Source organism: Peromyscus maniculatus, chromosome 21, assembly GCF_049852395.1.
Source record: "Peromyscus maniculatus bairdii isolate BWxNUB_F1_BW_parent chromosome 21, HU_Pman_BW_mat_3.1, whole genome shotgun sequence".
Classification (NCBI taxonomy): domain Eukaryota; kingdom Metazoa; phylum Chordata; class Mammalia; order Rodentia; family Cricetidae; genus Peromyscus; species Peromyscus maniculatus.
In genome coordinates, this window is record NC_134872.1 from 14,536,109 (window position 1) to 14,553,488 (window position 17,380).

The window sequence follows — 17,380 nt, forward strand, 5'->3', positions numbered from 1 at the left end:
AGTCACGTTGGTTTCTACTGGCAATAAGTTGAATCAATGCAGTGTTACAAGACAGGCTGGGAAATGAGGAGTGATGAAAAATTGATCAGTAAAGATATCCAAGGAAAAGATCAGATGAGCACATTAAGCAGATGTGAAAACACAATTTTACAACATTTCTGGTTATGGGCAGCTTTCAGTGTTGCATATGGAGCAAGCAAATAGCAAGTTATAGATGAAAATGATACTACTCCTCTTATAAACATGTCGGCTACAAAATGCTACAGAACTAAGGATAAGCTTTCTCAGAGGATCATAATCAGCTGGTGTTCCTGGTGACATCACAGCATTTTTAACAAAACACAAGGTACTCATTGTAGAAATAAAATAAATGGCCATCTTCCCCCTTCTGTAGAGATCAGCAGAGGTACCTTGGCTCGTGAGAATAGCTGTTAAAGACAACTATACAAACACTCCAGGAATAACTCCTTGGTGCCTTGTCTGAATCCACACTTACTAAGTCTCAGGTCTTCATAGAAGGGTGTGAAGTACATCACACTAGTGACTACTGTCTTATTATTACTTCTGAAGAAATATTGTAAGATTACTTACTGTTTAGGAATAGATTTTAAGTCAATTGCTGTTGGTAATTTACAATCTTTTTATGGGGATTTTATTTCATAATTCTCTAAGACTATGTATTTATTTTTAAATAAGGAAGTTGATGAGTTACTATCACTAAGCATGTTCTCATTAACACCTCGATTAACAAGAATCTCATTAATCCTAAAACACATGAAAGGAAATATTACATTGAGGATTTGAGCTTCCATGCCTCACTTCTTAGAAATGGGTAAACAGCCAGCGTTACTTATGTATCCCAGTTGGTTCATGACCGTGTGTTGATAGAAGGCACTATTTTAATACTAATTATATAATAGATTAATTCATAGCCCTGTCCACAGACAGAATTCCATTCGATTGACCTGTAGTTTCAGAAAGAATCAAAATATATGACCCGGGAACTACATTTACAGTTTTGTTTTGTGAAAGTTTCAAGTGAGAAGTCCCTAGTGATCAGAAAGAAAAGGTTAGTAGTTTTTTTTTCTCCCAGCAATCCATCAGTCCCTCAATTCCATGTGAGAATGTAATGTCAATCCTGCCATCTCAGTAGAGGGGAAGAGAAAATCCCAACAGTGTTGGAGTCCTGGAAGATTGCTCCTCCCTCCAGAGCACTTTAATTTTACACAACGTGCATTTTATAATTTTTAATTTATATTCAGAAAGAGTGCTCTCTCTCGCTTTGAGACTGCACTCAGTTTCTGCATTTGATCCTTCAAACGGTTTGCTGTTACTACTTTAGCATTTCAAATGTGTGGCTGGTTCGCACTTTCCTCGAATCAAATGGGATATCTTGGGAAAGACATGGTAAGTCTCTACACATAAAAGCAATTTCTGAATAGCAACGATACTTAAAACAGGAGGGGTCAGAAGCCGTACTAAGAATAAATATGCATCATTCTTAAATTTCAGTTCTTCCGTGACCTAACTGAGGCTTAAAGACAGCAAACCTTCCAAATATCATACGTACATAGCCAGATTTCTGAGGTCCTTGCAAATTTGCCGACACTGAAGAGCACACATTATAAAATAGATAAACATTATCTATTTATCATATTATGAAAATGTTTCATAGCTGGTTACAATGTACTAAACTAAAATGTGGGAATACAAATGTGGGAGTGAGTTTCCTACATAAAGAATTTGGTTTAGAACAGAGGTCACCAAATAAACCTGTAGTAGTATATTGGACAGTAATAGCCTTATGTACTGAAAGACAAAGGAAGAGAAACTCTACAGGATAGGAAATTAAAATCATTATCTATTGGTAAATGTCTATAACATTAAGAGGGAAGAAAGTATCAGGCAAGCATATCTGAAAAACACATGATTTTATGAGAACGACATCAAAGTATAAGAACAAAATTATAATATTTTAAAATTATGCATAGAGCACTTGTCTTCTGAAAAATTCCTTGGATTTGGGTGATTATTTTGCATTGTCATGGATGTAGCCCAACTACAGGCATCTTAATTCAAAGGAACAAATCTGTAGAAATAGTTAAAAAGACAAACTCCAAATAATAGCTATTATGAAACATTGCTATGTTTCAAGAGTAGAAACTGAAACAGAGATTTGCACATAAATGTAGCCACTGAAGCCAAAATGCTCAGCCAATGGGATGATCTGAATCGATTTTTTTTTACTTGCTGAGAAGCTATCATCATCATCACCCCACCATCATCAATTATCATCATCATCAATTATCATCATCATCGTCAATAGCATTATCAACTATCAGATATTTCAACAATCATTGAAGAACGGAGACTGCAAATTAAAAGTTTCTTCCACAGAAATGTGGACCTGGAACAATTTTTCAAAGAACTTTAAAGGTTTAAGTCAGAGACTTTTAGGAAGGCTAACTTACGAGTTACAAAAGTGTTTTAATATCCCTGGGAAGGTGCTCCTGAACTAAAGACCGTTGCTTCCAAAGTCAATGTATTCTTTTTTTTTTTTTTTTTTTTCAGATGTTACAGTCACAATAAACTTCATACAGCTTGTCACTGCTGGAACTGACAAATTTTATGATTGCCATTGACTTTTCATTAAATAAAAATTGTTTTAGAAATACTATGGATATTAGCACTAAAAATATTTTTAACTTGCTTACATGATTCAAGACTTTAATTCCCCCCCTGACTTTTCAATTATAGCTTAATACATTTATTTGTGTTTTCCAGAATCCATTAGTAGCATGAGTTCACTTAAAGTAAAAATATAAATCTTTAATATTCTGTTCAGAAAATAAAAAAAAGCAGTGGAAAGCACCATAGGTTTTATACAGAGCATTTTATACTGGAGCTATTACTTTTAAGTTGTATCAAATGTAATAATTTAACAACATTAAGGAAAAATTTCCCCACTTCTGTTATAATAATGTATTAGTTGAAAGCCCTGTGCCTTGATTGGCAATTTGGGATGTTTTGAAATAGGTAAATGCTCTACATAGTTAAAGAAAACTCTTCTAAATATATTTGGAAAAAAATATTGAGATTTCTTGGTGGGACACGTCTTTAATCTCAGCACTTGGGATGCAGAGCCAGGTGGGTCTCTGTGAGTTCAAGGACAGCCTGGTCTACAGAGTGAGATCTATGGAAGGCACTGAAACTACACAGAGAAACCTTGTCTCAAAAAAACAAAAAAAAAAAATGAAATTTCTGTTTATAAAAATGCAGTCTTATGCTATATGTGGACTTAGCATTTTCTTATAAAATGGTCATGCATGAATAAAACAGAAAAAACATGAATGTGGAACCTCTTCTGTACAAAATTGAACTTAAAGACTCCGCATGATGGTGAATGTTTCCAAATGCAAACAGTTCTGCATATGTTTATCATTAATATAACATAGACTGACAAATAATAAAAATTTTGAAATCTCAGTAAAAAGCATATCCTTGGCTGTCTCACTTCATCAGTGGTCAAGGTAGCCATGTGGGTATTAAGTAAGGATTCCTGAGAGGAGGGAAGGGTGTGGTGGTATTGTATTCCCCAAAATACTGTGCACTCTAATAAACTTATCTGGGGTCAGAGACAGAACAGCCACAATATTAAACAAGGAGGTTAGGCAGTGGTAGCACACACCTTTAATCCTAGCATTTCAGAGGCAGAAATCCATCTGTTTAAGGATACAGCCAAGCATGGTGATTTACACCTTTAATCCCCAAAAGCGAGCCTTTAATCCCAGGGAGTGGTGGTAGAAAGCAGAAAGATATATAAGGCGTAAGGACCAGAAACTAGAAGCATTTGGCTGGTTAAGCATTTGGCTGGTTAAGCTTTTAGGTTTTGAGCAGCACAGTTCAGCTGACAGCCATTCAGATATGAGGACACAGAGGCTTCCAGTCTGAGGAAACAAGATCAGCTGAGAAGTTGGCCGGGTGAGGTTAGCTGTGGCTTGTTCTGTCTCTCTGATCTCCCAGTGTTAAATCCAATAACCGGCCTCAGGTTTGATTTTATTAATAAGAACTGTTAAGATTCCTGCTACAGAGGGGTCCTCAAGACCTCATTGCTTTCCTAGGGACTGGGCACTTTCTCACTTAACTCAGAGCACTGGCCAGTATAGATGTAACCAACCGTCTTATTAAATAAGAAACACAGAACCAATGCAAAGAAGAGAGCCAAGAGGTCAGAGCTAAGAGCTAAAACCTTACCCTTCCTCCTGCGGTGGTCCTACTCTCCGAAAGAGAGCTACTTCCTGTGTTAAAGTCTTTATAAAGACTTTTGGTTCTGCCTTCTCATTGGTTGTAAACCCAACCACATGACTGCCTCGTCACTGTCTGTCTGTACAGACCTCCAGGTCTTCTATGGTTGGTATTGAGATTAAAGGCATGTGTATCCAATGCTGGTTGTATCCCTGAACACACAGAGACCTACCTAGCTCTGCCTACCAAGTGCTGGGATTAAAGGCGTGTGCCACCACCAGCCAGCTTTCCTATGGCTAATAGCTCTGACCCCCGGCAACTTTATTTATTAACATACAAATAACATTTTAGTACAAATAAAATATCACCATAGGCCAGTGTCTCTACTTACAGGAGGGTCTGCATCTTCAGCATAAACAGTGGTGATTGGTGTCCCCTTGACAGCATCTGGAGCCACCATCCCCTTGTAGATGCGTTTGCTAAATACTGGAGGGTAATCATTCATGTCCTGTAAAATGGAGAAGAGAATTTAGTGCTGTAGTCAAGACTGGGGAAATGGTTAGGTCGATTCAGCTCTTTATGTCATGCAACCTATTTGCCATGGCCAGCTGCACACTCTCATATCTATTTATTTCCCAACTGACACCCTAGAGAAGCCAGGTCCCTATGTCAATATCTATGATGTCAGCTGATGGCCACCCTCAGAATATCACACACTTTCAAGGCTGAAGTGATGCTTGGAATTTGCTCCAGAATATCCCTAAAGGTATGATGCCAATTCTAACTTTTAAAAACATGAAGAAAATTTCTTTTATGGTGTGAATGTTTACGTGCCCATGTGTGCCCGTTCAGCATGTGTGTGGAGGGAGCATGCACGTGTTCCCATGTACAGTTGAAGGCTAAAGTAAAACTCCAGGTGGCATTCTGTGGATGTTTGCACCTCTTGATTTGATATGTGGTCTCTCACATGCCTGGAACTCACCAGTAGGCCAGACTGACTGGTCTATGAGTCCCAGAGATCTGTCTGTCTCTGCCTCTGCAGTTATATAAGCAATGAACCCCTGGGTTTTCCTTCCTTCCTTCCTTCCTTCCTTCCTTCCTTCCTTCCTTCCTTCCTTCCTTCCTTCCTTCTTTCTTTCTTTCTTTCTTTCTCTCTCTCTTTCTTTCTTTTTTCCTTCCTTCCTTCCTTCCTTCCTTCCTTCCTTCCTTCCTTCCTTCCTTCCTTCCTTCCTTCCTTCCTTCCTTCCTATCTCTCCCTCTCCTCTTTCTCCCCATCTCTCTTTCTTCTTCTTCTTCTTCTTCTTCTTCTTCTTCTTCTTCTTCTTCTTCTTCTTCTTCTTCTTCTTCTTCTTCTTCTTCTTCTCCTCCTCCTCCTCCTCCTCCTCCTCCTCCTCCTCCTCCTCCTCCTCCTCCTCCTCCTCCTCCTCCTCCTTCTTCTTCTTCTTCTCCTTCTTCTTCAAAATGTAGATTCTGGGCCTCAAACTCAAGTCCTCATACGTGCAAGTCAAGAACTTTACCAAACAAGCTACCCAGCCATCTAGCTCCCAATGTGATTTCTTAAAATGTTACATTCTGAACTTGGCATGCCTTTAATCCATGGGAAGCAGAGGCAGGCCAATCTCTAAGTTCTAGGCTATCCTGGTCTACAGAGCAAGTTCCAGAGCTGCTAGGGCTATACAGATGAAACCCTGTCTCAAAAACAAGAACAACATAAAACTTTTCAGTCCAGGAAATGGGATAAGATGATGTGTTATTATTTGTTTTGAATATCTTGCATACTTTATATGACTGTATGACCAAGCTTTGAAATGTCCTATGATTTGATGTTCATTCTTATGAATATAAAATAGTAAGGAGGAATCATCCCTGAAGCACACTACAGTGATGATATTTGGAATTACATATGCTTACAGATAGAAAACAGCATTAATTTACTTAAGGGACAATTTCAAAGCAATTTATATGTATCTGATTTCCTTTTCACTCTGTTAGTTAAGGCCTACTATCAGTTATTAAGTAGATATTTACTAAGTTATGCCCATGATAACTAAGCACTGGATATTATACTATTGGATAATCTGTGACTACAGATAACAATATTCCTGTAACAAACCTCTCCTAACTTCCTTTTGATACATAAAAATGATGTTCCAGACAGTTACTGACTTTGTCCAAACTGATCTATTTATTTGTTAGAGCCAAAAACAATAAATCAAGTCTCCTGAGAGGAAGAAGATTTTTCTTAACCATCTTATCATTTAGGGAGAACTGTGTGATATTTATTTCTGACTAAATAATGTTTACTACAGTGATTGCCTTAATGTTTGATTAAGCATCAGCTTCTGCACTGTTTGGGAGTGCTTCAGGTCAAACACATTTAGGCATTGTGCACATTTTGTTAATTAGCTACTTTTACTCTCCAAGGCACCTTTTCTCATTTGCTCTTAAGTGAATATGGTAAAACTACATTAGATATTCTTTCATATGTGTTCAGAGACATCTTCTCTACCCAATGCTAATCCAAAATGTACTAATTAACCAATTATAAACTTCCTTTTTTTGCAGAATGGTCAGGGTGGTTATGTCTGAGAAATGAGACAAGTTTCCTTTCATATGTGCAGTATGGTAGGCTGGATAAGAATAACCCAAAGGTATAAGATATGAAATAGAAACAGTACTCAGTCAGCAAAATTGAAAAATAAAAGGTACCATTTCCTCAGACAGGTAGTGCTCACAACCTTTTCTATAAAAAGAAGGCTTTCTTTGTAAGTTATGGAGTGTAGAATCTGAACTAGCAAATGCACTTAGAAGTGCTGGCTCTCCATAAGGGGTGGTGTAAAGAGACACATCTTGGTATCCAGATAGGGAAAATGGAGGAAACATTGCATACACACTGTCCATTTGCATACACACTGTCCATTTGCATATACACTGCCATTTGCATACACACTGTATTTGTATACACACTGTTCATTTGCATACACACTTTTCACTGCTTTTTCAAGAGTAGTGGTTAATTTAGTGAGTGTATCTTATAACTAAAGGTGGGAATCCAATTTGCACCCCTAAACTGTAGCTTCTAGAGGCTTTAAAAGGAAAATCCAACACCACACTTTTAACCGCATGGCTTTCCAAAGCTTGAGAAACTCAATGTGCCCCTGTGTATTTTCTTCTGTAGCTATCCATGCTCCTCTGGCTCAAGGAAACGCAAAGTTTTGTAAAAATTATCTCTTTGGGATAGGATATAAGGTTGTATTCTTCTAGTTGCATTTATTCAGTTCTTGGGTGGTATTGAGAGAAAAGACCTTTTATTCTTTTCTGCTGGGAAGGTATTTACCACATTCACTTTTATGAGTTCACCATGGGTGTTTAGATATCTGTCCTCATAAACCGATTACACACACACCTAAGGCTATAATAACAGAAGGCCATTACAAGATTGCTTATCATTCTCATTATTTTTGCTTGCCATTGACAGCGTGAAGAATAAATCAATATAGTTATAATGTAGCAGTATTTCTTCTGATGGCCTACTGTACATGTTTTCGTCTTATAATCTCTATTGTGGCTGAGATATGTGGCAGATTGCCCATCATTCTCCCACAATGCACTGTTTCAGATGAGGCAGTTTATTGAAATGCAATGCCAACATGCATAATCAATAGTTCATTATTTTTATGCTTCAGGGACATCAAAAAAAGCCTGCACATAACTAACTCTGCTTTTGTGTGTGTTCTATTACACTGTAAATTTAAGAGCTCAACTTTCCCACTAGAGGGCAGTATTGGCAAAAGGAAAGATTTCTTCCTCTGCCCTATAGTTAATTTTATCGTTAAAACCCATTATAGTTTGCTTCCTGTGGTTATATTTGTTGATCTGAACAAAAATTAGTTTTTGTGTTTCAATAGAGCATTCTAAATATTACCATGGTTTTCAACTAAAATAACATCAGGGATCTCTCACTATGTTTTTTTTTTTTTTTTTAAACCAGTAAAGCTTGTAATTTAAATCCATGCATCCTGCAAATAAAACTTGACCTCAAGATATTGTTAGCTAGCTGGAAGAAAAACATGAGTATCACGCATTCATTTTCAAAATTAAGGTCTTAAATAATCATGCAAACCGTTTTTGTTTTTCTTTTTTTCAGACCAAAGAGTAGATTTGGAGAATAATTTGAACATCATTCCAGGATGCTATTAGCTAGCTGGCCAGTTTATAAATGAATCACAAGTTGAAAAAGAAAACACAAAAACTAAGTATAAAGAGATGACACAAATGTGATGATTTCAGAAATATGAATCCATTATGGTCTAAATCTCCTTCAGCTCTGATGCCCCCCAAGAAGACACAGTGGTGGGCAACATCGGATGGAGCAGACTTCACGCTTCCACCACTGTGTTTGGCACTGGCACTGTCCTGTGCCACTGTCTGGCCACCATGACCTCCTCCGCCTCTTCTCAGTCAAGTACGGTTGGTTCTACTATCTGTGCCAATTAAGTCTGTTCCTGGCTACCCGACTCCATGTCTGAGCTGCCACACTGTTGTTTCCTGTGGGGTCGATCTCTCTTTTGTTCTCTTTATCCTGCTGCATTCTTGTGTTATGTTTTCTGACACCTCTCATCCCTGCACTCCTGTATGGGCAGTCAACATAGGCATGCCTTGAGACACACAGCATATTTTCCCCTTTTTGCACTGGGACTTTCTTAAATAGAAATCAATTTCTCTAATATTTTCATAGTATTAGAAAACTAAAATCTTCACTTGAGGGTTCCTTCTTAGTTGTTGGCTGTGGTGGCTAATCTTGGATGTCAACATGACTACATCTGGATTTAACTGAAACCCAAAGATGGAGGGTAGACCTGTGAGGGATTTTTGGCTTAATTTGAAGTAGGTAGATCCACTTCTAATCTTGATCTTTGAGGTGGGAAGACACAGGCCTTTAATCTGGGCCACACCATTTGCTTGTTTCCTCCTGCCTTCACTTACAAGCAAATTCCTTCACTGACATAAAGCCTGGGGTTTTTTTGGAGGGGGGAGGGAGATTCCAGCATATATTGAAGACCAGCTGAGACAGACAGACAGATAGATAGATAGATGATAGATAGATAGATAGATAGATAGATAGATAGATAGAGAATTTCCAATTTTGTAAACTTCTTGCTGAGGCAAAATATCTGAGAAAATTGATTTTAAAAATGAATGATTTTTTTTTGAGTTACAGTTTCATGTTTGAAGAGCATTGTAGACCAAAGTTTCATACTTTCTGGTGGCCAGAAAGCAAAGAGAAAGAGCACCTGTAATATCAAAGACCCTCCCTTAGTCCTGTCCTCCATGATCTATCAATAGGTTAATCCCTTTATGAGGTTAGAGCTCTGGTGAGCCAATCAGCGAGATCTCTGTCCCCAATGCTGCTGCACTGCCCACTGAAGAGCTTCTGAGGGACATTAAAGCTCCAACCACGATATTACAGGTGTACACTCATTATTATGATTTAAATATAAAGACCTGAAGTTTGGAGACCTTAAATTGCTCACTAAAGGCACAACTGAAATCTGGTGAGTCAGACAGATCCTAAACCATTATCCTGATAGCTGGAGGCAACAACAAAGGGTACCACAAAACTCACCAGAACATTTTAGGGAAGTAGACCTGAATAGAATTTTCATTACAAACAAAACAAAAACAAAGAAAACCCTCAGATAACATTTAAAGTATCTCTTTCTGAAACCAGTTTTAAACAATCCTCCAAGTATTCAATATAACTCATTTGTCTTGAGAACTTACAGATTTTGCATTGTATAGTTTTAAAGCTTTTTTATGAATTTTTTTATGGATAAGACAGAAAAGGGGTAGAAGTAATATCTACATTAAAAATACAACAACCCATTCAATTTTCAACCATCCAAACAGTTGTATTCTCTAAAACCTAAGACAGTTTCCTCAAATACCATTCTTGGGAACATTAGTTTCAGAATAAGCTTCACAAACAGGACCAAATATTCTTTATCACAGTCTATAGTGGCATTATATGAAGTCCTGCTGTATAGAAATTACATTTGCTTTTATTTAATCTAGTGTTTCCCAAAGTTATTTGTCTATAGTGTGTGTGTGTGTGTGTGTGTGTGTGTGTGTGTGTGTGTGTACTAAGATACCTAACATGACAAGCACCATACAATGCTTAGCAGGTAGCTCCTCAGGGCAGGGACAGCAGCTGAGGACAGATAGGATGTAGCTGGGACAACAGAACCTATGGTAACTGGTGACAGGGTTTAGTAAGAATGAGATCTTCGCAGCTTCCTTCACTCCCCTTGGAAGGGGGCTACAGTTTGTAAACTGTGACAAGATTTTTTTCAATTAGGGGTGTAAGAGCTAATCAGTGAAGGTTAAAGGGATGTATTATATACATGATTAAGACATTTACTTAGGCCTTCCAGAAACCATCATGCTTTACTGATGTAGTTCTAAGAGACCCATGCAATTGCTACAGTTCAGGGGACAAATTCAAGCTGTGTGTAGATTTTTATTGGCTTCCTCTATTTTAGAGGAAACAAGTTACATTTTAGCCCTCACATTCTAAACTGGTAGGATACGAAGAGGTCCCAAACAACTCTCTGTATCAGCCCCAATCACGTTTCCCCAGGTGTTCAGCTTTTGAAATTTGCTGGCCAATGCATCAGAAAGAACAAGTTAATAAGATGCTGACCAGCAAAAGAGAAGAGTGGAGATATTTGAAGGCCACAATACAAAGCCATTATTTTTATTTTGTCAAGATAAATAGCCCCCTGGAAGAGCTCAGTGTCTTTTTTTTTTAATTTTAAAATTTTATTTTATACATAAAGGTGTTTTGCCTGCATACGTGTCTGGGCACTACTCGAATGTCTGATGCCTGAGGAGGCAAGAACCACCAGATCTCCAGAAACTGGAGCTACAGGTGTGGCATGAGCTGCAATTTGGGTTGGGAATTAAACCCACGTCCTCTGGAAGAGTAAAAACCGTTCTTAATCACAGAACACTCTCTCCAGCTCCACGAATCCAGTAAATCGGAAGAGTAGCAATCATTATTCCTACAGCTAGTTTCCTACAGTTATCTTTTTGTTCAAATGCCTCCGTTTAGACAGGAAGATGACAGCTGTCCCTAGTCTTGGAATGTGCAGAGTTCCCAACTCTTTTGTGCCCATGCCACTTCCTTAAGCCTTGGGTATCATGTCCCAATCAAAGCCAGGACCTTACTTGGTGGCCCTCAGGGATTGTGGCTTTGTCAGCATTGCTGGGGTCCTGTACATTGGTTCTTTCTAGAGGAACTAACGTCTAGTTTATATTCTGTTGCACAGCAACCTTTTGTTCTGGAGGAGAGTCCTTTGAAAGAATAAAACATGAGGTCCTTCTAGGACCCACTGTTTGCCACAACCTGATCCTCTGTGGGCAATGTTTTATTCTTGAGCCTCTGTCCAGCCCTTCCTGTCCCACACAGGCATGCTGGGACAGGCAAGTACAGCTAGGGTGAACCTAATCACTTCTCTTCACAGAATCACCCCATCCACTTGCTCCTCTGGAGCCATTCTGATAGAATCATAACCAGTGAAGGAACCCTACCACTCATCTGACGTCCCTCGTCCCTTGAAGGTGTCATTTGCCTATGAACAAGCTCAGCCTTTCTGATTGGTACCCTTTTTTGTTCTGCAATTATATCATATCTTAGATTTCAAGAACTGGTTTGTATTATAACTTAGTTTAGGAGGCAAGGCATCATATTGGATCTTATCATTTACATTGTTTAGACCTTTTTTGATATTAGGTATTTCTCCATAGTATGTGATTTATTATGTTTTTTTATACAATAACAGTTTGTTTATCAGTACCCTCTAAATCTACAACAAAATATAGGTTGTTTATATGATTTTGTTTTAGACCACTGGAACTTGACACTGGAAAAGTCTTTTACAGGAATTTGTGGTAAACTTCTATTTTGTTCATTATGCAGACATATATTCTTCCAAGTATTTGTTGATTTACCCAGTCACCGAGGTTTAAAATATTAGATGAGCTCAACACTAAATACTTTATCATTTCATCCTTTTCTTCTTTACAAAAGAAACCATGGCTCTGTTCATACTTTTCAAAAAGAGGGTCTTTAAGATGCTTTCCCTGTGGTGAGTGTTCAGGGAACCAATGTCTCTTCCTCAAATACCATGCAATTATGTTATCAGCAGAACAGCTTGCCATGCTTCTAGAAAGCAGACAAACAGTTGAAACTTTGCAAGCTTGGGGAAGCTGCATTTGTGGAGAAATGTGACCTGTACTGCAGTTGTTGGCTCCAATGGTGTCTGAGAGAGTTTTAAAGTGTCAATTTAAAACACATCTCACCTAGAGTTACCTGAAAGATAAAGCAACCACCTGCCATTAGAAATATTGTCTGAAATTTTAGTATGCTTATATAAGTTAGAAAAGAATTAAGAACTGATATTGAGTATGTATGTAATTACACATTAAAGAAGTTTTGTTTCAAATGTATAATAAATAAGAAATGACGTGGGCCAGGCAGATTTATCCACCGGCATACTTGACTTCTTTGAATAAAATGAAGGACTGAGGCACAGAATTAGTCCAATATCCTTTAAATGCTGATGAAGGAATGAACCATAGTTAATGGATCCCTCAAAGATGCTGTTGTGAGGCCTCATGAAACCTTGTGTTACAATAAAGAGCAGCCTGAGACAAGGAAGAATTACCGAGGAGGCTGGAGTCTAGATAGGGAACAGGGTGATTAATTAAAAACCTATTTTTATTCTGTGTTTTAAGTGAATTATTTGTCCCCCATTTGTTTCTACCAACTTTTTTCAAGGATATAATCAAAGCAGACTGTGTTCCAATTGATTTGATATAGTTAGTCCCAGTTGGACTTCTTTTGACCCCCTACACTCCTATTTGCTAGGACCATAGTTGTGTTGACCACTATACCTCACAGTCATGACAAATTCATAGCCACCAGAGAGGTTAAGCCAAGTCCCCAGTATCAGAGAAATGGAAGATTAATGCAGAATTGAACAATAAACTCACCTGTCTCTTCAGCCCTTTTTATCTTAGAGTCTTGAAATGACAAACTGAACTAGTTCATTCTGAGAACTCTGATTCATCTATACTCTGTCTCTCTCTCCTCTCTCTCCCCATCTCTTTCTCTTCTTCCTGAATATCCACTTTGCTGTGGACTGTGGGCCATACTGTATGAAAATGAAGATCTGGTTTGACCAGTCAGAGCATGTGGCAGACTCACAGCCAGTCTTCAAGGATTTATTTAATGCCTCTTTAAAATCCTTGTTGTAGGGTTATTTTGCAAGTCTTCATAAGTACTTCATATTAATAAATCTTTTTCATTGGTTTATACCATTGAGTTCCTATGACTCCCCCCGCCCCCCCAAAAAATACACTGTGAGTTGAAGAAACAGATGTGGCATATAGAGACAGGAGGGCAGTCATTCCAGGTTCCTTACCTTCACAATTACTGTGACCGTTGCTATACCAGGTGGCATTGTCCCATAAATATCAAAGGCCTCCACCAAGAAGGTGATGCTTGCTTCCTGGTCAGGAAAGGCCTCATAATCCAAACTCCTCAAAAGGGACAGTTCTCCAGTAAATGGATGCAGTGCAAAAAGGTGCTTCACTTCAGGGCTTCTGATCCGATACGACACATTTGCTCCAAGATCAACATCCTTGGCCTATGACAAGTTGGAGAGAATGGTTACATCAGAGGGTTTCCCACAAGAGTGAGTGAGGGCTGGCTGATGGAAATGCATCAGTGCCTGGAACAGTGTGGGCTTCATGATGAGAAGAAGACACATAACTCATTTTTCAGGAATGGAAAATGGAGTGAAGGAGAAAGGAAGAGCATAAGCTAATGGACATAAAATACTTTTTGAATCAAAAATGCTTGTGGAGTGATTTACATAAACAGGTTCTAAAGTCTTCTCAGTAAATATGGAAACAGTTCCTTCTCTGAGGGATGCCTTGGAAGGATGGAGTGATGTACTCATCCACAAAGGCCACTCTCTTGCATTTCCTCTGCTAGTGTCTGCTTGGCACTCCTTATGCAGAAGGTGAAGTAAAGAGAATAAAATGAACTGATGTGTAAATGCTCTCTACATCATACCCTGAAAGAGAATGAGGCATAAATACCCAAATAGACAGGGAAAGATAGTGTTTTATCCAAAGGTGTTCTGAATTCGAGCCCCGCTGAAAAGATGGTTTTCTGTGGAGGTGAAAGGGCCATTCCACTCAGTGGACAGAGTGGGAAGAGCACCTTGGTGGAGGTCACAGAATGGCAAGAGCAGAACTGCAGAACCTTGGGTCTGTTGAGTGAGTACCTACATGTCAGTTGTGTTCTCCTCTTATCTGTTGATGATATCATGGTAGAGGGAACCGTCAAAGCACAGATTTCATGTCATTCTTCTGTTGAAAATTCTCCTGTTTCCACTCTCTCCCTGACCAACACTATTAGTCACCTTTCTGGCACTGTCACAAAATTCCTTTACTGAGAAACTTATAAAATGGGGTTTCAGCTCCTGATCACATAGTCCTGTGTGGATATACAGGAGGTCAGGACATCAGGTGGTAAACAAGGACCAGAGAAGCCTTGTCTGTGTCCTGAAACCCAGGAAGTGGAGAGAAACAGGAAGGGGCAGGAGACTCAATATCTTCTTCAAGGGCATGCTACCTGTGTCCCAACCTCTAATAATTCCACAGGCTGAGGATCAAACCTTGAGCAATATGGGCCTTGAGGGACGTTCAACATTCAAATGACAGCAATCTAATCCTCTGAACGCAGTGACAGAACACAATGCCTTCTGGCTCCTTAGAACCTTGAACATCAATTAGCCTCTCCCTTGACATTTTGAGTGTTTTATTTTCACACCGCCTAGAATAATCCTTTCTGTTTCTCTCTTTATCTGGTAACTGACTTGCTTCTGAGCCCACGGTTGCAAAGTAACTTTTTCTATTGAAAAGAACCACCCAAGGTTGAACAGAAGATATAGCTCAGATTCCTAGGGACTTGCTTCTGACTACCAATGTTGAGAGTTGTCTAAAGGTGACAAAGAATTCCATAGAGGCTGCGAATCCATCTTGATCACTTCTGCATCACCAAAAATGTATATATACTCATACATGTATGTGTATGTAACAACAATTCATGAGAAAAGAGGACATGAATTTGAAAAAGAGCAAGGAAGAGTCTTGTGGATGATAAGAAGGAGGAAAAGGAAGGGGAAATGATAATTATAATTTCAAAATTAAAAAAATATTAAAAATATAGCAGAAGACATTGGGGTGCTTATGACGCCTGAGTGTTGAAGAGGTAGATGGATGAACAATGGACAGATGATTCTCTCCTGTTAGCACACATCATTATTTGATTATTAATGTCTGTAATCTAAGTATTTGTACAGGTATATCAAGAAAGTTGTGCTTTGAAGATGAAATATAAGCAGTTTTTTTCTTTTGTCATGATATGTTTCACAGACCCCCTGTGTAAGAGTTAAATGGGCTAGTACAAAAAAAGAGATTTATGGGTTAACTTGAGCTATTGTCTTAAAATGTCAGGAGCTTCTACTATAGCTGAGCAAACAGATTTGCACATGGAAATTCATTTAAGAAGACGAAAATGTTGTAAAAGTGAATGAAAAAAATTATTACAGAATAAACAGTATTTTATATGTACATGTGTGTATGCGTATACATGAATATATACATGTTATATATGCATATATCTGAACACATGCATATATATGTGTGTTTGTGTACATTCATATGTGTATACTAATGTCTGTTTGATATTGTGTGAAAATTTTGAAAGATAATAAAGGTACAATTTGCAGTCAAAATTGGTAGATGTGAAAAACACTTAAAAATTTAGTATTAATTTTTTGATGAAAATCAGATTTTTTCTTCATGTTGTCAATGTGACAAAACCATCTAGCATTATTTTTATACATGCTGAAACACATAAAATGTATTATATTTCTTATGTTTGTGAACTTTCTCCTTTTAATTTTGTAGGTTCTCCCAGAGGGTGTGTTTTCACATAAAACACAATATGAAATTTTTGGGGCATAATAAGCTTTATCCATGGCTTATCTGAATCTAAGTTATTCTGAGCTCATCCCATGTTTGCAGTTAAACTTCAATGTCTTATCCTCACAGCTAATCTTATAATACAGATTTCCTGGAATGAATGCTTGTCCACACACCTCTATTTGAAGGAAGGTGGTCCCGGCTGGCAGATTCTCCTCAACAACAACTGTGTACGTTGAATTGGTAAAAACAGGACTGTTATCATCAATGTCCAACACCTTGATGTACAGTGTCAGAGTTGAATGCCGGGGGTGCACGGCTCCATCCGTTGCCACGACAACCAGTTCATAGTGGTCCCTGACTTCCCTGTTCAGCTTCACGGCTGTGTAAATGCTCCCATTGGACGTGATGCGGAAGAGGTTGTTGAAGTTCCCCAGACTATAGTGCACTTGGCCGTTTATCCCAGCATCTGGGTCTGTTGCCTAGATGAAAGAAACAGAGGGCTCAACATTACAGCTTCTGGCACACTGCTGATAAACTGTGCCATATTTTCTAACCAAATATTCTTTTTCCTCTAAAGAAAAAATTTAGAAAGATAATAAAGGTACAATTTGCAGTCAAAATCATGAAAAGAAATAAGCCATGATTTAATTATATACTCAGTGGAAATGAACATAAGCTGATATCATTAGAAACAGCAATATATTATGTCAGAGAAAATGAATATTATAAAAATGGAAAGTTTCATGTAGTATTGCTACAGTAGATTTTGAATGTCAAAAATAGTGCTTGGGTTGAATTAATTTAAGATAATTTACTAACAGTTTATGATTTGATGATTGTTTTTGTTTAAGAAATTCATATAGTCATTTTCATATTTACATATGTTTGGGCATGATGTATATTTACTTCATTTAATCCTTGTGATGATTTTAATGAGTAAATATCATTGGTCCCATTTTGCAAATGAGACCATATGGCTTAAGGAAATTAACGTCTCATGTAAAGTTACACAAGAATTAAGTACCTTGGGGGTCCTAGAATTTAGCACAATATCTCATATGCAAAACTC

The 17,380-nt window shown here is 38.1% G+C and overlaps 1 protein-coding gene across 3 annotated transcripts in view; it reads right to left on the reverse strand.

Moving 5' to 3' along the window:
- Positions 1-17,380, reverse strand: part of Pcdh15 (protocadherin related 15) — a 1,435,956-nt gene that overhangs the window by 170,118 nt on the left and 1,248,458 nt on the right. For all 3 annotated transcript variants that reach the window (XM_042266444.2, XM_076556997.1, XM_076556998.1), the window contains 3 exons: positions 16,485-16,790; positions 13,734-13,958; positions 4,637-4,753 (listed from right to left, as the gene is read on the reverse strand). In XM_042266444.2, coding sequence (XP_042122378.1) covers positions 4,637-4,753; positions 13,734-13,958; positions 16,485-16,790 — 648 coding nt within the window. The remainder of the gene's footprint in view (positions 1-4,636; positions 4,754-13,733; positions 13,959-16,484; positions 16,791-17,380) is intronic.